This window comes from Polistes dominula, unplaced genomic scaffold (assembly GCF_049000335.1).
Source record: "Polistes dominula isolate Pdom_NZ unplaced genomic scaffold, Pdom_raw_medaka scaffold_35, whole genome shotgun sequence".
Classification (NCBI taxonomy): Eukaryota; Metazoa; Arthropoda; class Insecta; order Hymenoptera; family Vespidae; genus Polistes; species Polistes dominula.
The window spans coordinates 1,989,380-2,013,950 of NW_028300968.1; the positions used below are offsets into that span (position 1 = coordinate 1,989,380).

The following is a 24,571-nucleotide window of genomic DNA, read 5'->3' on the forward strand; positions in this document are numbered from 1 at the left end:
GTCAATATAGTAGAAACACCATTGATAGAAACGGTGTGGGTTTATGGTGTGTGGCGTCGTCGTCGTTCGATAAAACGGAGACGCCTTCGGCGCCGTCGCCGCGTTCTCGTTCGAACACACGTACCAACATATCTATCTATCTATCTATCTATATATATATATATATATATATTTCTATATGTATCCTAACACGTAGGTGGGAATCCTGTCCTTCTTTTCGAAATGGAAATACGAGTCCGTGAATAAGCGTCAAAGCCTTAATATTCCCAGCGAGTAGAAGAGCTTGTTTCCAACAGAGAAAAAGAGAGAAAAGGATACACTACAATAAAAAAAAAAAAAAAAAAAAATGAGAGAATGAGTGAGAGCCAATCGCATGCAGGAGCACCTACATCCTAACTGTCATCATCGTTCGCGATAAGAGCAAAGAGCAAAGTGGCTGTCAACGAGACAAACGAGCCCACATCGATAGGAGTTGGTGAAGGGGGATTGGCAGGGGAAGAAGGAGGAGGAGTGAATAAGATACATGGAAACAAAAAGGAACGAGTAGTAAAGTAATCATTGCGGTGAGAATAAAAAGAAGAAGAGAGTCTGAAGAAACCCAAAGCCACCAAAAATTCTGTCAACTTTATCCCGCTATCGAAGATCCCGAAGAAGAAGAAGAAGAAGAAGACTAGGACGAGGTTATAGGAAGTTTCTATCTCTTTTTCTCTTAGGATTCTGTTGGGTTCAAGCAAAAGATCACGCTAACAGAAGTAACGCATTGGTAACGGGAGCGGGAATAGAGAGCTAGAGGGATCATGCTAGTCTCTCTCTTTCTCTTTCATGTTGCCCCCTCTCCAAGTTTCGTTTCCACGATCTCCGTCCTACTTTCCGCAGCGTGCATCGATCCTACTTTCCTCTCTCTGTCTCTCATCCTATCGTATTTCTATAGCCTGATATATGTGGTTGTAAAAGAGAGAGAGAGAGAGGGGGCGTGAGTAGAGAGTATGGGTGGGATATGCTCGACGAAGAGGGTTGTGTGTTCACTTCATAGTAGTGGGGGAAGTATACGGGAAAGTCAGGTTGGTAGGGATAATTAAACTGACACAAGTCCGTACAGTCCTGACACGACGTTACGGAAGGACGAAGAAAGGTTACCATGGATACGTGGATGGGATCCGGCCAATCCTGGTCTTCCTGGTAGGCGTGGCTTCTTCATTGGCCACCGAAAGTCCCTTTCTATCTCTCTCTCTCTCTCCCGAAAACATTCGCCCCGGAATCCGGAGTCCCCTCTCAACCAAAGCTTCCTATAGTGAACCCCCTCAAGAACCGAGTTGAAAGGAGAGGGAAATAGTAGCAGGGTTATATGGGGTGGGGGCAATAGGATTGGATAGAAAGAGAGAAATGTTATTTGGATGAAGAAAGGTAGTAGTAGAGGTAGGTCGCTACGAACTGGTGCCGCCGCTGCCGCCGCCGTTGTCGGGGTACTACCACCCGATTCCAACGGGCGCGTACAAACGTATCATGCTGGGTAGGGCCGGTGCCGAGATGCCGGCTTGTAAACGAAACCAGTTTGCTATCCGATACGATCCAGGCAACAGCGGCCTCGCGCGATATATCCTACACGAGCTAAGATCGTTCCTGCTAGGTGGAAGGATCCAAAAGCATCTCGGTCCAAGAACAGACGACAGGATGTGGGGATAGGACGAAATCACCTGACACCCGACCAGGACACACGAGGTGAAAGCTGCTGCTGCTGCTGCTGCTGCTGTTACTGCTGCTGCCTAGTCCACGAGAACAGATAACGGGGGACAGTTTTTCAGTACAAATCTACATGCTCCTACGATCGGGATAACCATTGTCCTTCATTCTTCTATCTTCGTGGGACTACTGTTCTTCTTATTAGTCTTCTTCTTCTTCTTTGTTCTTTTATTATTATTATTATTCTTTGTTTTTGTTGTCATCGTAGTTATAAATCTTTCAACGTATTTGTTGTTCAAATTGCTGATCGCGGAAATAGTTCGCGTACAAAATTTTATATTATTATTATTATTATTATGATTATTGAAAGACAGTTGACAAAATCGAATTGTTTTTTGTGTAGATAGTGTAAAAAAAAAAATTGAATAAGTGGACTTGTCAAGTGTGACGATATTAATCTTAAAAATAAATCAACGTATATTCAGATACATTTATTCAATGGTTACGATCGAGTCTGATTATCAGTGAAGTTATTTTTTCATATTTCTTCTCTTCTACAAAAAAAAAAGAAAGATATGAAACTGTCATGAGAGTGTCGAGAAGAAAGTACAAATCGGAAAGGCGGGAATCCTGAGACAATAAAAGTTATGAAGAAGAATAGACTGTGTTATAACATCTCGGTAATAGTAATTAAGAAAACGATTGAATTCTAATCGTTGAATATTGTGATAAAGTTTCGGGTTCCGAGATGTCGGCAGTGGCACCGCCAGGAACCGGTGGTGCGGCGCCCGCACCAAACGGTCCGATTGTTCCGGCTCCTGTTTTTGCTTTACCAACGTTGTCCTTCACCGTCGGTCAGGTAGCCACAGTTTGCGAAACCTTGGAAGAAAGCGGTGACATAGAAAGATTGGCTAGGTTCTTATGGAGTCTTCCAGTTGCACATCCTAACATTCAAGAATTGAATCAAAACGAGGCAGTATTGAGAGCACGTGCTATAGTTGCCTTTCATTCAGGACATTATAGAGAATTATACAATATATTAGAAAGAAATAAATTTACTAAGGATTCCCATGGTAAATTACAAGCAATGTGGTTGGAAGCCCATTATCAGGAAGCGGAAAAACTTCGTGGAAGACCGTTGGGTCCTGTTGACAAGTACAGAGTTAGAAAGAAATTCCCATTGCCAAGGACTATTTGGGATGGCGAACAGAAAACTCATTGCTTCAAGGAAAGAACTAGATCGTTACTACGAGAATGGTATCTTCAGGATCCTTATCCTAATCCAGGAAAGAAGAGAGAATTAGCTGCGGCCACTGGTCTAACACCGACTCAGGTTGGTAATTGGTTCAAAAACCGAAGGCAGAGGGATCGTGCTGCTGCAGCAAAGAACAGGTATATACATTAATATATTATATATATTTGTAATCCTTATTTTCTTTTCTTTATTCATACATTTAATTCGCTAAGTAAACGTTTTGTTTAATAAACAAAAAAATTAATAAATAAATAAATACTACAAATGAAACGTAATACAATGATAAGTCAATCCGATTTGACTTGTGAATGCATAATATAGACAATAATAATATTAGAATAATAATCATCATCATCATCATCATCATCTTTGATGATAAGTTGAAGTTGTTCGCGGTATGACGCGAAAGATTTGTTCATTAAGTAGCGTTTAATGGAAGTTAATCGCGAAACGATTAGTGGTTTAGGTCCCTTTAGCCAGATTGTTGTACTGTGTCCTCGACAAACGAGCCTTTGTGCCCACACCCCAAGGTCCCCGCGTTTCAAGGGTCGCGTAATTTCATTTTGACGTCCGACGGAGGGTCGCTGCCGTCGGGCGAACAACGATTTTCGAATTACGTCTTTCAAATTGTATTTCAACGTTGTTTTCTCTTTCTCATTCTCTTTATCTTTCACGAGATGGTTTCTATATACCTAGGAGTACGTTTCTCGTCGAGATAATATTCAAATCGTTTTCTGACGCATCCACCCTTTTCTACCCTTATTCCCGCCCCTTTTTCTCTTTCTTCTTCTTCTTATTCTATTTTTCGATAAAGGAATAAAATAAAATAAAATAAAATAAAATAAAAAGAATATAAACGAATATTATTCTTTTTTTTTTGCTTGCTTAAAAATAACTTTTCTATCTCACAATTTTGAACTACGATTGAAAACATTAAATGTTAAGTGTTATTTGAAATATTTTTTTTTTTTATTGCATTTTTATATTCAATTCGTTCATTATTGTTGCACTCGTCACTTAAAAAATTTGAAAAATGATATTCAATAATTGAACATCTTGTAAAATTTTCATTTCTTTTCATTTTCTTAGTTTTTTTTTCTCTTTCCTTTTATCAAATTTTATTTCAATAGACTGCTGACAGATTGATGAATACTAAAAAGAAAGGTTTTTTTTCTTTTGTAATATTTTCAAATGTGATCATGATCTTTTTTGCATTAGTAGTCGTATGGTTAGATAGAACCACATGATCATAGAAATTTTACCACCAAAAAGTAGAAAATTGATCCCATGGGATCGTCCTTTTGTCTAACGAACACCATGATATCTTAGTTCGTGACTTCTCAAAACCTTTTTTTAGAAAATGATCCCATCCATATGGTTAACATTTTAACCATAAATTTCTATTAAAATTGATTTACTATTCTTACGAGGGTCTATTCTTCTTTTTGTCAAAAAGATATTTTTATTGTAATATTATCTTTTCTTTTCTTTTCCTTTTTTTCCACAATTTTCTTTCGTTTCATTTTCGAATTTTCTTTTCCGACGGCTTTAAAATAATTTCAATTTGATTTTGTATATTTTTAAATGCACTGATATTCAATGTTGCATTTATATATAGGAGTTAATAATAAATAATAATGACATTTTTAGACAAATTGTTAATAACAATATATATATATATATATATTATTAACCCATTACTTGCCACAATACGAAAATGCAACAAAAACAAAATATTAAATTAAATTATAATATATATTTAAATAAAAATATTCAATATTCAAATAAAAATATTTTTGCAACAATTATTTCTTTTATTTAAATATAAAAAATTGTTAATAACAATATATACATATACATATATATATTATTAACCCATTACTTGCCACAATACGAAAATGCAACAACAAAAAAATATTAAATTAAATTATAATATATATAAATAAAAATATTCAATATTTAAATAGAAATATTTTTGCAACAATTATTTTTTTTTATTTAAATATAAAAATTATTCTATTTTATATCATCAATTATTAATTTAAAATAAAATAGTGCAAATGTTAAATATTTTCATTTCACATTCAACGTACGATTTGACAATTTCAATTTTAATTTTAATATATTTCATTGTAAAGTTGCAGTTATTTAAAAAACAATTTGAAAATGCATCCCATAAAAAGGCCATTAGCAGGTTATGGTTTAAATGATCAAATCATGAAATTTTGATATACATTGTTTCATTTTCTTTCCAATAACTTGAAGTAAAATTCATTGATGGTGTATGAAGGTTTAAGTTAGAAAGTTGCAACAATAACGACCCATATCTGTCGCCACGCTTACTCGTCTATAATTATTGCGCTCTGAATGAAGTCATTAATAGTCATTATCTACGTCTACGTTGTAATTGATATATCGTTAACGGTCGACTATAGTCCAAGCATAGTGCTCTAATTGATCTTGATGAGCTCTTGCAATCGGTAAGATTACACGTTTGGAGTTCAACTTCATCTTTAAACGTATATCAATGTATTTTCTACTAACATGATTGAGAAATTATTTATATATTATATTAACTAACATTTAATATTTATTTAATTAAAAAAAAGGTTTTAATGGGAAAAGAGAAGAAGAAACCTTTAATTAATCGGTAAGATTACACGTTTGAAGTTCAACTCCATCCTTAAACGTATCAATGTGTTTCATCGTATTAACATGATCGAGAAATTACAATAATTATATTAACTAATATATTTAATATTTATCTGAATGATAAAGGTCTTCTGAAAGAAAAGGTTGAAGAAAATTTTTTTATGGGGAAAGTATACCTTTAATTAATAGGTAAGATTACACGTTTCAAGTTGAACTCCATCAAAGTGTTTCGTATTAACGTGATTGAGAAATTGCAATGAGAATATCTATACTTTTGATTATAAAAACTAAGTTTAATTATATACAATAATTATATATAGGTATATATATTATATTAACAAACATTTAATATTTATTTGAATAATTGTTTGGTCCAAAAAAAATGTTTAATGGGAAAAAAGTATACCTTTAATTAATCGGTAAGATTACACGTTTGAAGTTCAACTGCATCTTTAAACGTATCACGGTGTTTCGTCATATTAACATGATTGAGAAATTATTTATTTATATTATATTAACTAACATTTAATATTTATTTAGTTAAGAAAATTTTTTTATGGGGAAAGTATACCTTTAATTAATCGGTAAGATTACACGCGTTTGAAGTTGAACTCCTTCAAAGTGTTTCGTATTAACGTGATTGAGAAATTGCAATGAGAATATCTATACTTTTGATTATAAAAACTAAGTTTAATTATATACAATAATTATATATAGGTATATACAATAAATTAATTAATATTTTATATTTATTTAAATTATTGTTTGGTCAAAAAAAATGTTTAATGGGAAAAGAGAATAACCTTGCTTAATCGGTAAGATTACACGTTTGAAATTCAACTTCATCTTTAAACGTATATCAATGTGTTTCTTATTAACATGATCGACTAATTATTTATTTATATTATATTAACTAACATTAAACATTTATTTGAATTATTGTTTAGTTAAAAAAAGGTTTTAATGGGAAAAGAGTAAACCTTTAATTAATCGGTAAGATTATACATTTGAAGTTCAACTTCATCTTTAAACGTAGCAATGTGTTTCATCATATTAACATAATCGACTAATTATTTATTTATATTATATTAACTAACATTTAATATTTATTAGAATGATTGTCTGGTCAAAGAAAATTTCTAATGGGAATACCTTTAATTAACAGGTATATTAACAAGAATCACTTTTTCTTGATTGTTCATGAAATTTTGTAAGCAATGTATATATCGTGTAATTAGTATAATTAGTGTAATTAGTGATTTTTGGATAAACACAAATTAATTATATACATAGTGCAAATCACGAAAGTGTATTAATCCAAATTGAAACGTAAATAATTTCAATAATAATTCAATTAGTTGTTTTCAAAAGTATATTCTAGTTTTACGCGTTCACAAAAAAAAACAAAAAATAAAATAAAATAACTAGAAATATTTTATAAAAAATATAGAAAAAAAATCAAAACATATTTGTTTTAATCCTGTTGTACGTTTCATTCTTTTATTAGAATTTTTTTTATTTTCCTTGAAGAAAAATTTGCAATTACAATACTTAGATTTCAACTCAATATTTTGTAAAATGATTTTCTATCATTTGATATATTGTATTTTATAAATTAATATGAATTTTTATTTTAGTGACATTTCTGAGATATAAATATATATATATATATATATATATTTTTTTTTTTGAATTTACAAGTATTGTGGATAATTATTTATAATTTGGGATTATAAGGGATGCAAGACTATAAATTGGAATATAATAAATTAAATGTATATGTTTAATTTTGAAAAGAATCGTATTAGAAAATATTTCTGAATAATATATTACATTTTCTGTGTATGCATATAGTTGGTTCTTCTAAATACTACAATTTATAGAAAATTAATATTTATCTATATTTTTTGGAAAACAAAAAAGTAAAAATTACTAATCGAAATATTGTCAAATATTCGAACATTTATATTAAGCTTAATTTATGATTTATTTTTTAAACGTAATTATATATTACAAATAATTTAATATTAAAAGAAATTTTAGAAAAACAAGCATATTCATTATTATTTTTCTTATATAACTTTTATTTAAAGTTATTATAAGTTATATAATATAAAAAGGAAGAAAAACAAATATAAAAATATTAAATAAAATAATTCTATCAAATATCTTTTAATCAATCATTAATTTTCATAAAATTACAATACTGTAAAATTTCATATCAAATATCCAACACATACATACATACATAAAGAGTTATCTATAAATAATAATTATTATATAATTATATTATATTAATCTTATAATATCGTTGAATATATCAAACTGTGAAGGAAAAAGTAACAATTCAGAAATATCTGAACGTATTACTCGAGTACCGATAGATATGCAGATTGTCTAGGAAGAAATCGAAAGGGGGGTTGGTTCGAAATATAAAAGAAAAATGTGAAAGGACAAGAAGATGTCGAGACTTTGGAGAATACCTATCTCTACACGTAGATCGATCCTTCTGAAGAAAACCGTGCATTTTTCCATTTTTTTTCTTTTTTTTACTTCTTTTTCTTTTTCTATTATATTTCTTTTTGTTCATTCTTTTGAAAGAAGCTTTTTGTATCGACGTTGATACAACACCGTATATGCACGTACGACGAAAAAGGGGGATGCATTGGTTTATCTGTAAGAAAACGTGGCCTTGAGCTAGGAACAGAAAAACATTTGTAACGTCATCGTTGATGATCGATAAGTTTAATGCATACTTGAACAAAATTAAAAAAAAAAAAAAAACATAATTCGTTCAATATTTCTTTCCTTATTAGGCTAATAAAATAAGTCACTAAAGTATATTCGTATTTTTTGTTGTTGTTTCTAACTATAGAAGAGTATAAAAGTTTTGTATTAACACTTTTGTGTACATTTGATGAGTGAGACTCGTCATCTATATAAATATATTCATATTTCCATTTTGTTTTTATTTATATATTTAATTTATATCTTTTAACTGAAATGTTGTTGCAAAAAAAAATATATATATATATGTCACGAATATAAATATATTTCGAATAAAATGTATTAATTTTACCTATATTAATTCATATAGTAAGAAATTGATGTAAAAACTTTCAGATAAAATTCAATACTCAAGGAATTTAAAAGCAGATATGAATTATTATAATTAATAACTTTGACGTTACTAACAAATTTATCGATTAATCACGATTTAATGCTGTTAAGTCTAGTGTATATGTTAAAACTAATTAATAAATGATCGAATTATAAAAAAAAATCTTTGTTATATATTTAACGTTTAGAAAGTACTACGTATTTTTGAATTTATGTAATTTTAGATTTTATAATTGTTGAAATTTCCATCAAAATTTCTCAATTACTTAATTGTCAACCCAATATTATATTCCAATTTATGGTCACGAATCATTGAAATCCCAAATTATAAATAATTATCCACAATATATTTAAATTTTTCATAAAACTATATTAATATCTCAGAAATGTCACTTCAAGTAAAATGAGAATATGAATTTGAAGGATAAAGGGAAAGAAAATTCGTGGAACAAATCTCTTTCGTTCTAACAACGTCTATATATCTATATATATATGTTCGTTGTCGTCATCGTCTGGGGTAGGTAGGGCAGGATACTATATAGACAGAGAGTGCAGTATCCGCCCCGAGGATCCTGCAAGGTCCTTTCAGAAACGTCGATCCGCATACTGGCAAGCTCGCGGTATATTTTCGCGGTCCAGCGAGCGAGTTATTCAATATGCTCAACCCCAAAAGCCCTGGAGCCATCTCCGTGCTTGCACGTTCCTCCTTCTCGTGTTCGTACACCTTTGAATATCCAACCGTATAGGAATTCACATATACACACACGCATTCATATACACATTTACAAATATATATATATATATATATATTTGGTACACGGTTAAGTTCGCATTCTATTCTATGCTTTACAAAGAACCAACTTGTACAAAGTTCAATTTCTTAGTCAGTAAGTTAATGCAAATTGTTAACATGGGAATTATTCATAAGATAATTTATAACAATCTTTATTAACTAATAACGATACGATTGATTTAAGTATAGGATGAACTAAAAGTTCGTGAGTTTATTTTATAATAAATTGTATTCTATAAATTGCAAACCTAAACCTAAGTTGCAAATTGCAACTGGGTTGACAATTAAGTCATTTCTGATTTTAGAAAGTCGTCTATCGACAAAATTCGGAATCAATTACTTGCTAACTTAATATTATACAAATATATAATTTTGGTAAGATTTATTTTAGAAATATTAATAATTCACACAAATTTTTATTTAATCCTAATAAAAGTTCTTCAATTTATTGTATAACAAATTGTATTCTATAAACTGCAAACCTAAACCTAAACCTAAGTTGCAAATTGCAACTGGGTTGACAATTAAGTTATTTCTGATTTTAGAAAGTCGTCTATCGACAAAATTCGGAATCAATTACTTGCTAACTTAATATTATACAAATATATAATTTTGGTAAGATTTATTTTAGAAATATTAATAATTCACACAAATTTTTGTTTAATCCTAATAAAAGTTCTTCAATTTATTGTATAACAAATTGTATTCTATAAACTGCAAACCTAAACCTAAACCTAAGTTGCAAATTGCAACTGGGTTGGTAATTAAGTCATTTCTGATTTTAGAAAGTCGTCTATCGACAAAATTCGGAATCAATTACTTGCTAACTTAATATTATACAAATATATAATTTTGGTAAGATTTATTTTAGAAATATTAATAACTCACACAAATTTTTGTTTAATCCTAATAAAAGTTGCTCAATTTATTGTACAATAAATTGTATTATATAAACTGTATAAAAATTGCATTTAGTTGGCAATTAATTCATTACTGATTTTAAAAAGCTGTCTATTGACAAAATTCGGAATCACTTACTTACTAACCTAATATTATACAAATATATAATTTATGTAAGATTTATTTTAATTAAAAACTCCCACAAACATTTATTTAACCCTAATATTATTAACAACTAACATGTGAGATGAGAAATAACCAAGAAAAAATATTTAAAAAAATAGAGAAAAGAATCAATCAAATCGTTTTTGGTGAAAAGTCGAGTTTGGGTAGAAAGAAACAAAAAAGAAACAAAAAAAAAACGGTTCAATTGGTAAATATTCGATTCTAAGGAAGGAAGGAAGGAAGGTTCCTTAGGAGGGAATGAGATGAGAAAACAAGAGGGTTTTACTAGAGGGTGCGTGTTAGAAGGGTGGGGATAACCACCACGGAAACCCTCGCATTTCTCTCTTCGGGGGGGTTAGCTTTACTCGCTGAATACGAGTTATATATATATATATATATATATAATATATACATATACGTGAACGTACACCCTTACTCTTCGTATTCTCCACCTCCACAACGAGTTATCAGATTTTGATAAAGTCCCGGGTGTATTAGAGAGCTACGTTGTTTGCGTTTCCACGCAGCAGATCCTGTCTGGCTTTAGGTTTCCAACAAACCTTCCTTCCTCTATATATTCCCAATTCAACATTTCATACTTTTATCTCTTGTTCTTCCTTCCATCAGCATCTACTGCTAGTTCATTCGTTCATTTTTTTTTTTTTTTATTTCTTTTTCAATAATCAAGAATTTTGTGACATCCTTGTCAAACGAATAAAAACAGAATCAAAGACACAATTTAATAGAACAAGGGAGAAAAGGGGGAGTAAGTCGGTCAAATATTTTTATCTCTCATTTTTGTTTTTTTTTTTGTTTTTGTCCACCATACGCACTTAGGAATTGAAATTTATTTCAACTTCTTAATACTCTTGAACGTTTTTCAAAATTGCTTAGTAAGACATCGTCAATTCATCGAAATTCTACTTACTCTCAACTACTATTACTACTATTACTACTACTATTTTATTTATTATAATATACTTAACTTTAGTTGAAAAGATCGTTCCTCTTGGTTGAAGATAGTTACGAAGAAAAAAAAATAAAGATAAAAAATAGGAAGACATTCCTTTACGACACGGATCATTCATTCGGGTAAAGGACACACGTGGTCTTTTACGATAAACACATTGAAGTATATCTATATATATATATATATACTTAACCGGACCGTTCCGTATTCTATTCTATTCGTGTCTTGAGTTTGATGAAAAATCGTAATTCGTCTCGTGACGTTAAAAATGATAATGGCCGAGAGTCCAAGATTTCTCCAAAGATTTTGCGATTAACGTCCGTTTTCATGATTTATGTCGTCGTCCCCCATATACACAAGTTGGATCATCTTATATACAAGAAGACGAGAGGAATCTAAAAGCTTTCGAATCATTACCGTCTTCGTCGTCATAGTCGTCATAGTAGTCGTAGTCGTCTACGAACCTTTCCGGTACCCTTACCCCTTGCCCCTTTTTACCTATCCTATTCCTTCTTCGAGTCACGGTCAAGTGTCACTCAGAGGTACTCCTCCGTTATCTTGATGACCTTAAACGAGAAAGAAGTATTATAGAAATGACGTGCGAATGTCATCGTCGTGCATTACGCAATCTTTCCTTCTTTGCGAAAAACGCATAGATTCAATGGTTCTTTTTTCTTTTCTCTCTCTTTTATTTCCTATCTACTCTAACACCCTTTCCTTATCCCACCTTCTATCACTATCTCACTTTATCTATCCATATATCTTTCTCTTTTTAACGACTGATAGATGTGGGAAGGGGGGAAAAAGGTGGACAAAGTTCTTCCGCGTGCAATTGCAGATTTATGATGAGACTCTTCTTACGAACGATCACATTTTTTTTCATCTACACTTGGAAAAAGGAAATAAAAAAAATATAAATCTATGTATGAATAAGAAACCTTTATAGTTGACATCATTTCTCGTAATGATGTTTCATAAAGTAAAATCATTGATCCTACCGCAATAATAAATTGTTAGCAATTGTATTTAACGTGATCATCAACATTGGGTGAATGTTAATACGATTTGATTTATATTTATAAATAAATATTTATTTATAATTTAATATTTAATAGAATTAATGAATCATCTTAACACGAATGAAAGAAGTAGAATAATTAAAGTAGAAGTATATATATATATAGGATGGTTCGGTTACAAATTGCTGTGGTTTTGTTATAAAATGTTGATTTAATTTAATTCTAAATTGTTTAGTAAATTATACAAATACATAAAGTAAAAGTATTCGAAAAAATATAAAAAATAAGGTTATGTCGTATATAAATCTAAAAAAAGGTGAAATAATTGAATTATATTACAGTGCCATCTATTGAACGTTGATTTAATGTAATGCTAAACTACTTAGTAAATTATAACAACACACAAAATAATATTATAATTAGAATGGAATATATAAAATAATAATACACGAAAAAATATAAAAAGTAAGGTTAGTTTTGTTATATATAAATCTAAAAAAAACTTGAAATAATTGAATTGTAATACAGTGCCATCTATTGAACGTTGATCTAATATAATTCTAAACTATTTAGTAAATTATAACAACGCACACAACACACAAAATAATTTCACAATTACAATGGAATACATAAAGTAATAATACACGAAGAAATATAAAAAGTAAGGTTAGTTTTGTTATATATAAATCTGAAAAAAAACATGAAATAATTAAATTGTAATACAACACCATCTATTGATACCTTCCAATACCTAAAGACTTACATAACCTTTAAATAATAAACCCATAAATTAGCAATAAAAAGTAATAATAATGTCGATAAAAATGATCCTATATTTGAAGTTGAACAAAATCACATGTTTTACCAACACTTAAAGTTGAAACTTTATTAGACAATTTAAATTTTGCGTATTACATTGTAGAAAAATTTGATTTAGAAATATTAAATTTAAAGTTATCGAGATACAGTGTACACTTTCAGTTCATATTAGTTGGTATAATGATTGAAGAGTTAGAGGATAGATCGTGAAGAATGAATGAAAAAGATACAAAAAAAAAATAGTGAAAGAAAGAAAGAGGTTGCCAAAAGCCGAAGTTAGCAAAAGAAAAGGACGTGTATGAGTTGGTTAGGATCGAAGAAGAAGAAGAGAAGAGACGAGAAGAGAAGAGAAGAGAAGAGAAAAGAAGAGAAGAGAGAAGACAAAGGGCAATGATTAATTCCACGTTGGATGTCGAGGATCATTAGCGGCAGACTGCCATGACACCTGCTCGCACGAGCCCTTCGTGATAGATTACAGGGACCCGACAACAACAGTCAAGAAAAAGAAATAAGTAAAATAAAGAAAGAGAAAGAAAGAAAGAAAGAAAGAAAAAAAATGAAATAAATAAGAATCTCACTTTGGATCGTCCAAGTCCAAGGATTACTAATGATTCCGTATTTCGACGTTTCTGAACGATATACATATATATATATATATATATGCTATATTCAGGAAGCGATGAAAAAGAATTCTCTCGAGTATTACCCAAGTTTCAGGGTGGCCAACTACAAAATTCGCGTGGCAGCAGCTTTTTGTCAAAAGATTGTCACGACGTAACGTGATTGATGGGTTTTCTGCTACTCTTGGTTGCCAACCTTTAGCTTGGTAACCAATGAGTGAGAATGAGAGGGAGGATAGAAAGGACTTGCGTGAATTTATCCACGGTTTTAGTAGATGAGACCCGCTATGGGGAAAAACGGTAAATTAATAAGGCCCCAAATCGTCAGGGTGGTGTTAGTGGTGGTGACGATGATCGGGAACTCGCGTGAAACGAGCAACCTGTGCAACCAGGGAAAAAGAAACTTTTATTTCTATCTTTCTTTATCTCTTTTGAAAGACGATTTTGGATCGAAATAAACGTGTAGCATCATCGAGACGGTTCCCACTAATTCAATTTGCCATCCAACATTTTTCAAATGCTTTCGTTATTAATGGTTCCGTCAGAATCAAAGTTATCGATATAATTGAATATCATTCATTTTCTTAATCGAAATCAATATTGTTTCTTCTTTTTTTTTTTTTTTTTAATGTTAGATATATTTCATTATTATATTAAATAATTTATGAGACACACCTAAATGATTTACAAACATGAGTAATAATTTGGTATTTAAATAATAATTAGTAACTAAATAATTATTAGTACCAAATATAAATAACTAGGTTATAACTAGATATAGGTTATTTACTTATACACTATAATGTACAAACATAAATAATATATTTTCTATACTGTATATTAATATACTATATATAATATAATAATATTTCTATAATTATATTATACTATACTAGATATATCAGTATAGTATAACATAAAAACCTAAATAACAATTATTATATTTAACATTATACTATACCTAAGATCTTTCTAATAATTGGGTATATTTATTTGAAAGATTTCCAATGGAATTAGTACTATATATAAATAACTAAATAATAATTAGATATAGGTATATAATTTAGGTACTTATATACCATAACCTCTACAAACATAAATAATATTTTCTATGAACTATATTATACTATACTAGGTGTATCAGTACAGTATGACATAAAAACTTTATTATATCTAACATTATACTATATTTGGATCTTTCTAATAATTGGGTATATTTTCTTGAAAGATTTAGGTAACTAAGTAATAATTAGATATAGGTAATTCACCTATATACCATAACCTCTCTACAAACACAAATAATAATTTCTATGAACTGTACTTTACTATACTAGGTGTATCAGTACAGTATGACATAAAAACTTTGACTTATACTATAGCTAAGATCTTTCTAATAATTGGGTATATTTTCTTGAAAGATTTCCAATGGAATAAAAGAAAAAATATCAAGATTGAGTTTTCTATTTCCAAATAGGTTGAAGTAAGAAGAAAAGGGGGTAATTGATGTGCACGGGGCAGCTGTCACTTGTTTCCGCGACTATTGCTTTTTGTTTCATGACGAGTGTTAAGAGAAAAGAAAAAGAAAAATAGAACCCGGTGGCTGTTTTCACGATATTCGCCATGGGGGTTCCCCCATTTTTCTGATCTAACACATACTACTACTACTACTACTACTAAAAGTTCTCAAACGAGTGGTTACATTTCTATATGTACGAATATGTTCATTCATGCGTGTTTGTACAAAGTTATAACCCAAGTAGAAAAAAAGGGACAGTTAGACAGTTAGAGAAAGAGAGAATGAAAGGAATATTAGGGAGAGATATTGGACCACAAGGTTAACTAATTCGTGAGTAGGTGATATCGATTCTAGTTTCGAAATCGTTCAATGACGTGCATCCAGCAAATTTCTTTCAACATCTTGCAACCTCTCTCTCTCTCTCTTTCTTTCTCTCATTTTATCTCACCCTATTTTTCCTATCCAACAGTCAATAATAATACTCTTCTTCTTCGAATACTATCGAATACGTTGATCCTTTGTCCTAAATGGTTGGGGAAAAAAAAAAGAAAATGAAGAATAATATCTGTCTGTGCAATGTGCCAATGACACACACATCGTTTACAACAAACCGATTTTCTCATCACGCCCAGTTTCGTGTTAAGTATCTATGTACTTATTTATATTTCAGATATTATATTATTATTATTATTATTATTATTATTTGTTAGAAACACGAGAGTTTTATTATCATTTATTTAAAATTTAATTGATTTGTTTTATTTTATTTTAGATAAGATTCAGTTTTGTGTTCCGATTTTGTTTGTATCGTTGACAAATATTTATAAATCAAATATTTAATTATTCAAGATGGAAGAAACAAATTTTAAACAATTATAAAATATATATACATTTGAAAAAAAAATACATATTAATAAATAAAAAAGTACGAAACTTGACTATGCAGATTGGCAAATAAATAATTGCGGATTTTGTCGATAGGTGGCTTTTTAAAATTAGTTTCTAACCTAATATATTGTTTTAAAGTGTTCTTCATTTTAGATTATAGACAAAAACTAATAAAGAAGAATTAGGTTTTTATAAATATTCTTAATTCTTGTTTTTATTATTTAAAAGAATTACAAATGTTTATAAATAATTATATGATTATCCAAGATGGGTGAAACAAATTTTAAACAACTATAAAATATATATACATATGAAAAAAAATACATATTAATAAATAAAATGTACGAAGCTTGACTATTCAGATTGGCAAGTAAATAATTGCGGATTTTGTCGATAGGTGGCTTTTTAAAATTAGTTTCTAACCTAATAGATTGTTTTAAAGTATTCCGCATTTCAAATTATACAAAATAAATAATTAAAAAAGACGACATTTTTACAGATACACTTAATTTCTGTTTTAATAATTTACAAAATAAAATCTGGACACTACGTGAACGTTGAAAGTGAATGGGTGACACGAAACAACTGAACAACCGTGAATCCTTTCTATAACTTTTGTTTTCGTTTCGTAAGATGATGTTTTAAGACTAAAGAAAGAAATAGAGAGAGAAGAAGATAGATTTAGTAGGTTGGTAGTTGGATCATCGATCGCCAACGATCGTTAATCGTAGAGACATAGTAATTGCCGCTCATTAGGGGGCTAAAGGAGCGTATTATGTGCCATGAAAAGAAGAGAAGAACGTTCACAACGCGAAAGAAGAAGAGATGTTGATGGTTAAAGGTAGTAAAGATAAAGGTTGAAGAGAGTAGAACAAGAAGAACAAGAAGAAAAAGAAGAAGAAGAAGAAGAAGGTGGAGAAATTGGAGATATATTATAAGAAAGAAGAGAAGGTGAAGGTGAAGTAGAAAGAGAAGAAGATGAACAAGGGAGGAGGAAGAAGAAATGAACGAGGGGGGGGGGGAGGAGGTAGAGGTGGTGGAAAAAAAAGAGGGTTCGAGGGAGGGACTTTAGAAGGTGTTGAAAAGAGTACTCGAGATATATATATATATATATATATATAAATGTGTGTGTATATATATGTGTGAATATAAGGGGTTCATGAGGTAACCGATACTCCTCGCAACACCGGCTTTGTTCCGGAACTGGAAATGAAATATAGCGATGAAACGTCATCTCGAATGTGGAAGTGAGGACGATGAGATTTTCCACCTTCCAACCCCTTCTTAAAGAGGAATCAAAGGAAAGAGATTGAGTAGTAGTAGAATTCTTTCTAAAAAAAAAAAAAACAAATCAACAAATCAACAACTACGAATTTGGTTGAGAAATACAAACTGGAATCACAGGTATTTATTTTATTAGGTTCATTTTATTTTTTAGTTTGTTTTTTTTTTTTTTTTAATTATCGAAGAAATTGTTGAACCCTTAATTGATTCGAGACCACGATATTTTTGGAACCCTGTTCGAAGGTGCCATTTTTTTTTTAATTTTTATTATATTGTCAATTTCACAATGATATAAATTTAGTTTTTTCTTTAAATTAAATTTAAACAAATAAAATGACAAATCAAAATTACCTAATAATAATGAATTCTGGATTTCATAATACAGTTTCACATAAGACTATAATTTTTTTTAACCAAAAAGCTTACCTGTACTTTCTATTATTTACAAACTTACATCATAAACCTTTCTATATACAAATAGCAATATTCATACAAATAACATAAAACGATTGATTTGACCACAACCATGTTAAAATTCAACGTTTAAACAAAGTCTTATATTGAATTCACATATAAAAATTCGATACTTGGATTACACACGATATACATAAAGATATACATATATAAGAATGAAGTATATCGATCGGATAGATTTTGACGGGACTCGAACCATTTGGTAAAAGCACTAAGGATATCCGACGTTTGTTAGAGTCGGGTAACCAGAACCTTCTTCTTTGTATCAAGAAACCATGAATCGAATTGAGAAGTTCCTCTTCTTCTTCAAAAAAAAAAAAAAACTTTGCTGCCGACGGTAGTAGTAGTAGTAGTGGTAGTGATGGTTCATCTCATACGATCGATATCTCTTTTGCTTTAGTATTTTCTTTCTGTTTTTTTTTTATTCCTATCTATCTACGTGTTTCATTCATGCTCGAGGAATTCCTTCTGTTTACGAGTTCCCGAAGATCACAGGAGACCCCCTAACTCCCCATTCCCTTCTCCCACTTCACCCCTTAGCCCCCTAAGCTGCTAACCGTCTCGTGGTTAGATTGTCAGCCGCTTAATTAAGCGTGAAACGAGCGAGGGGTGGTGGTGGTGGTGGTGGTGGTGGTAGCCGGACACCGAGGTAGACGAGACCGCACGATGGCAGTAGGACATTCGATACACCCCCGAACTCTCTCTCTCTCTTTCTATCTCGTAAGACCAAAAACGAGAGAGAATGAGACCAACCGGAGACGAATAAGAGAGTGAATGAGTGAATGAGTGAGTGAGTGAGAGGAAGATAGATAGAATGTGATCTCGATATATGAGGTAGTCCTTGGAAACGCCGTAGGTAGGTAGATAGGTAGGTAGGTAGGTAGGTAGTACTCTACCTGGTTCCACGAGCAGGTAATCGGACACCCTGATCACGGACCGATGGAACTCTATATCACAGGTGGTAGTAGTGGCTCTAGGTCCTTTAGGGTTCTTTCGCCTTTTTAAAGATGCTCTCATTTTTATTTTTTTATTCCTATTTTTTTTTTTTTATTAATTTTTGCGCCCTTTTTTATTCTTCATTTCTTTTTATTTTATTTTATTTTTTTTCTATTATTTTGAAAGATAGTTAGGATTAAAATTTAAAATAGGAAAGAAGGTAGAAGGGGTAATGTACAGGGATTGTAATTTACTGTACTTACTCGGATTTACACCTTTTTCTATTTAATTTGTATTTTTGAAATTGTCTAAAAAATTAATACACGTTTATCATTTTTTATTATTATTATTATTTTGAGAGATAGTTAGGATTAGAATTTAAAATAGAAAAGAAGGTAGAAGGGATAATGTACAGGGGTTGTAATTAACTGTACTTACTCGGATTTACACCTTTTTCTATTTAATTTGTATTTTTGAAATTGTCTAAAAAATTGATACACGTTTTCATTTTTTTTTCTATTATTTTAAGAAAAATGGTTAGGATTAGAATTAAAATAGGAAAGAAGGTAGAACAAACAATGTACGTGTGATTTTTTTGTGTGTAATTTGGTGTAGTTACTTTGGTAGAGTCTACTTTAAAAATCGATGAAGATTGGAAGAGAAAAAAAAAGAAGAAAAAAAAAGGTAGTTGAAAGGATTGATTTTGAGATATCGATCTTGTTCGTTCATTCGATGCAAATGATTTTAGTGAAAGCTCTGAACGTTTATCGATCAGTGACTCGACCGATTATCGGTTTTAGAACGTCTCGTATTATACTTGAAAATTTAGAACCCCCTCATTCCTTTTTTTTTTTATTATTGTCAGGGATGTCTAAGCTTTCAGTTTATTAATTCAGTAATTAATTCTTTCATTTGATATCACATTACAGTTTCATGTGGTACAGGAAAAAGAAATACACGTAAATGAATTTGTTACGATGGTATTTCGTTTTATAATCCACATTGTTTGTTTGTTTGTTTGTTTGTTTTTTTTGTTATTTGAAATGACATTAATTTTTGTCGAAGTTGAAACAAGTTGCAAAGAATTAGGGTGAACTATAAAAGATAAATTTTATAATAAATAATTAATTATACATTTTGTAATACAATAATAAGTGTACAAATTTTGTATATACCTTAATATTTATACGTTACTGTCAATGTACAAACATTGAATAGATTATTTAAATAATTTTAGATCAATTTAGAAAATATTTGCAATATTTAAATTACGAAGAAAGGTTAAAGGTATTTCTATGATAAAAGTTTCTAAACTTTTAGGAATTAAAATAACAAAATATATTTGTAAAATAAAATCAAGAAAAAAATACATAATAAAAGAAATAACAAAAAAATATTTTCTAAATAAAAGAAATAACAAAAAAATATTTTCTATAATTCAATATTTTTCAAAACAAATTTCAATGAAAATCATTCAAATGAATTTCACTAAATGTTAATTTTCCTAAATAGTTACGTCAGGATTGAATGAGGATTATTCTAAGATTATTTTGCAAATTAAAAGAAATATTTAAGTTAAACCAAAAAAAAAAATCCGAAAAATTTCAGACTAATTTCTGAAAGAAATGCTGACAAAACCTAAGGGAAAAAAAAGGTGTAATAAAAAAAACAAGATTGTTCTTACATTGACCGTAACATATAATACTTCGCATCTCGATATCGTTAATTATCCTTTGAGTCGTTGTTACTCGACGGGTGTAATGAGCGGTGTCAGGTTATCGTTGCGTTCGTTTAAGCGTATCGTCCAACGATATTGGGGTCAGTCAATATATTATATGAGGAATATCTGCTTCTCTTTTCTACTCGTCAGAATATTATGTGAAATTATTGTATAATAAATCACGTTCGAATCAAGTCTTACTTCTTATTATTTATATCAATTTTTTTTGAACACTTTGAAATCAAATCTAGTCTTGCAATGAACATTTGTTTTATTATCACGTTTAATTATTTATTATATTTTATTTATTATCAATATTATTATATATTTATATGAAAATAAAGTAAAATTATACGAAGAATTTCATTAATAAATATGAATGTTGTTAGTACGTTTTGTTATTATTATTTTGTTAACACTTTGAAATCAAATCACGTATTGTCAGGTTTCATTATTTATTTATTATATTTATTATAAATATTATTATATATTTATTTAAAATATATTTAAAAAAAATAAATAAGAATTATTTGAAATATTTAATTAATAAATAATAGTGTTACTTATTTTTATTATTATTATATTTTAACACTTTAAAACCAAATCCAGTATTGCAAAAAAATTTCTTTATTTTGTCACCTTTAATTATTTATATATTTAATTTATTTATTATAAATATTATTATATATTTATTTAAAATATATTTAAAAAAAATAAAGAAGAATTATTTAAAGTATTTAATTAATAAATAATAGTGTTACTTATTTTTATTATTATTATTTTGTATTACTTTGAAACCAAATTCTATATTACAAAAAAATTTTGTTATTGTCGCCTTTAATTATTTATTTAATTTATTTATTATAAATATTATTATATATTTATTTAAAATATATTTAAAAAAATAAAGAAGAATTATTTAAAGTATTTAATTAATAAATAATAGTGTTACTTCTTTTTATTATTATTATTTTTTAAATACTTTGAAACCAAATTCAGTATTGCAAAAAAATTCGTTATTTTGTCACTTTCAATTATTTATTATAAATATTATAATATATTTACTTAAAATATATTTAAAAAAAAATAAAGAAAAATTATTCGAACTATTTAATTAATAATACTTTTATATTATAATTATCAAAATTATAAGTATCTCAAATACATATCAAAAATATAATTAATTATACAATTATTAAAAAAAGAAAAATTGGTATACTTTTGATTGATAATTTTGATCATGCATCTTAGAGTTTGAGGAATGCGGAAATGAATGAAAATAAAATCCAGATAATTTATAAAAATATAATATTTAAAAGAATCTAGATAGAAGTAAATGTATATACTGTTAAAGGGATCAAAAGTTGACCCCTGATTAAAATGTAGTATAATTGATTGCAAAAGTAGTCACGTTCCACTTAAAATAACTTTTCTATCACACGTTGCATATTTCTTCAATGACATGATAAACGTTCACTTCTATTTAATTCGATAGATTGGTAAGATAAAAATATCACTAAAAAACTTTCTTCTTTTTCTATTGTAAAATATGCAACTTATGATTTCTGTACTATATACTAAGCTCAGACAAATGGATGTTGGAGAATCTTCCACTTTTTTCCTTTTTTTCTTTTTTCTTTTATCTTCTACTTCTTCTACTTCTTCTACTTCTTCTTCTTCTTCTTATTCTATATTTCCGTTTATTTCCGTTCGCTCTGGATATTTTCTTTCCACCGGTGGAAATGAGTTTTAAAACGAGTTACCGAATATTTTGTTCGTCGTTCGGTTCGTTTCGTTCGTCTTGTGAATTTGTTAGGATTAAAATAAAAAAAAAAATAATAAAAAGTAATAAAAAGAAAACTTTTAGAAAAGAAAGAGAAAGACAATCAAGTACAATTCTTTTATTATTTCAAAATTAAATAAATTTTTAAAAAACCATTAACCCATTCGAGACCACTTGCACACCTTATGTGTAATCATACTTAACCAATTTCAATTATTTTGAGTAAAATATTCGTCGAAATAAGATTTTTTGTATAAATAGTATTATAGTATGTATATATGCGTGTGTGTGTAATACAATACATATATAATAATATATATATTGTATATATGCATGTGTATGTAATACAATACATGTATAATAATATATATATTGTATAATAGTTTAATTTATTTTATTTTTAATTTATTATTATTAGGTAATTTGATTTTTTAATTTTATTTGTTTTAATTTCATTTAATTTTAATTTATTATTATTAGGTAATTTGATTTTTAATTTTATTTGTTTTAATTTCATTTAATTTTAGTTTATTATTATTAGGTAATTTGATTTTTAATTTTATTTGTTTTAATTTCATTTAATTTTAGTTTATTATTATTAGGTAATTTGATTTTTAATTTTATTTGTTTTAATGTAATTTAATTTTAGTTCATTATAATAATAATGAATAAAAATTCAATGAAATAAAATATACCTAATATATAAAATATATAATTTAAATATATAAAATATAAAATTAATATAAAAAATATAAAAAAAATAAAAAATTACCTAACAAGATAATTTTATTTTTAAATTTGTAAAATAAAAATAATATTATCCAGTGCTATAAAAATATAAATGCATATGGTAGAAAGGTTTCAACAATTTATTAATAATATTATAAGATGTCTTTTTGTAGGAAGATTACCTCCTTTCCATCCATTATTTTCTAAATAAAAAAAGGTATATTAATTAAAAAATATAGTTCTATATAAAAATATATATCACACATATCATTTAACTACTATACACTAATAAGTGTTGATAAGTTTAAAATGAAATTTGTCAAAGGTAACTTCAAAGACATATATAAATTGAACTTCAACCCTTAATACTATGAACTTATATATACGTCCAAGAAATACAGTAAAATTCTTTTAGCTTACTTTTATCAAAATAAAAGTAATAAAAATCATCATTCCATTTCCATTACAATTGTTAAACGAGATTCGTACTCAAAGGTTTAATAAAATACATTTAATTATGATTGATGAACAATCATACAACTTCGTGTTACCCATTTTCAAAATGGTACATTCAAATCTGAATTTTTTTTCTTGAATAATCATCGATGAGTGTATATAAAGTAAGAAAGTAAAAAATAAAAAATAAAAATAAATAAAAATGTATTATATCGAGCAAGTATCGAAGGCATCGTCTTTCGTTTCGTGAGCTACGGCGGATAGTTACACCAGGAGGCGGCCCCAGGTACCTGCTAACAAACGATCCGTAGATGATTTAGCACATATTCTCTCTACTCCTATGGTACCCCCTTCCCTTCATTCACCCTTCTCACGTTATATGGCATCCCGATCGCCTTTTATGTTCTGAACACCAACACCAATATCAACACACAACTACTACCATTATTATCCTTACAACCACCATCATCATCATAATGTACAATCACTACCAATACTATTACACATAATATCACTAACATCATCATCAATAACAGCAACAACAACAACAACAACAACAGCACACACTGATATGGTATTACTATCATCGTGTATAGAGACATGGGTGGTGGTTTGTTCGTTGGTTCGTTGGTTCGTTGGTTGGTTCGTTCACTCACTCGTTCATTCGGGCAACGAAGCGTGATTGTTTTATAATTAAGCCGTTACTGGCCGATGCCATTCGGTTGGCATACAGGAGGCGACGGTAAGGTGATTAATTATTTTAGAATTGAAAATCTATCGCAGTACCGTCTT

At 28.9% G+C, this 24,571-nt stretch overlaps 1 protein-coding gene across 1 annotated transcript in view; it reads left to right on the top strand.

The window, feature by feature from the left end:
* The first annotated feature begins 1,406 nt into the window (after positions 1–1,406).
* Positions 1,407–24,571, top strand: part of Optix (optix) — a 71,067-nt gene continuing 47,902 nt past the window's right edge. Inside the window, exon 1 of the mRNA XM_015327502.2 lies at positions 1,407–3,072. Within this exon, the coding sequence (XP_015182988.1) occupies positions 2,429–3,072 (644 nt within the window). The 5' untranslated portion in view covers positions 1,407–2,428. The remainder of the gene's footprint in view (positions 3,073–24,571) is intronic.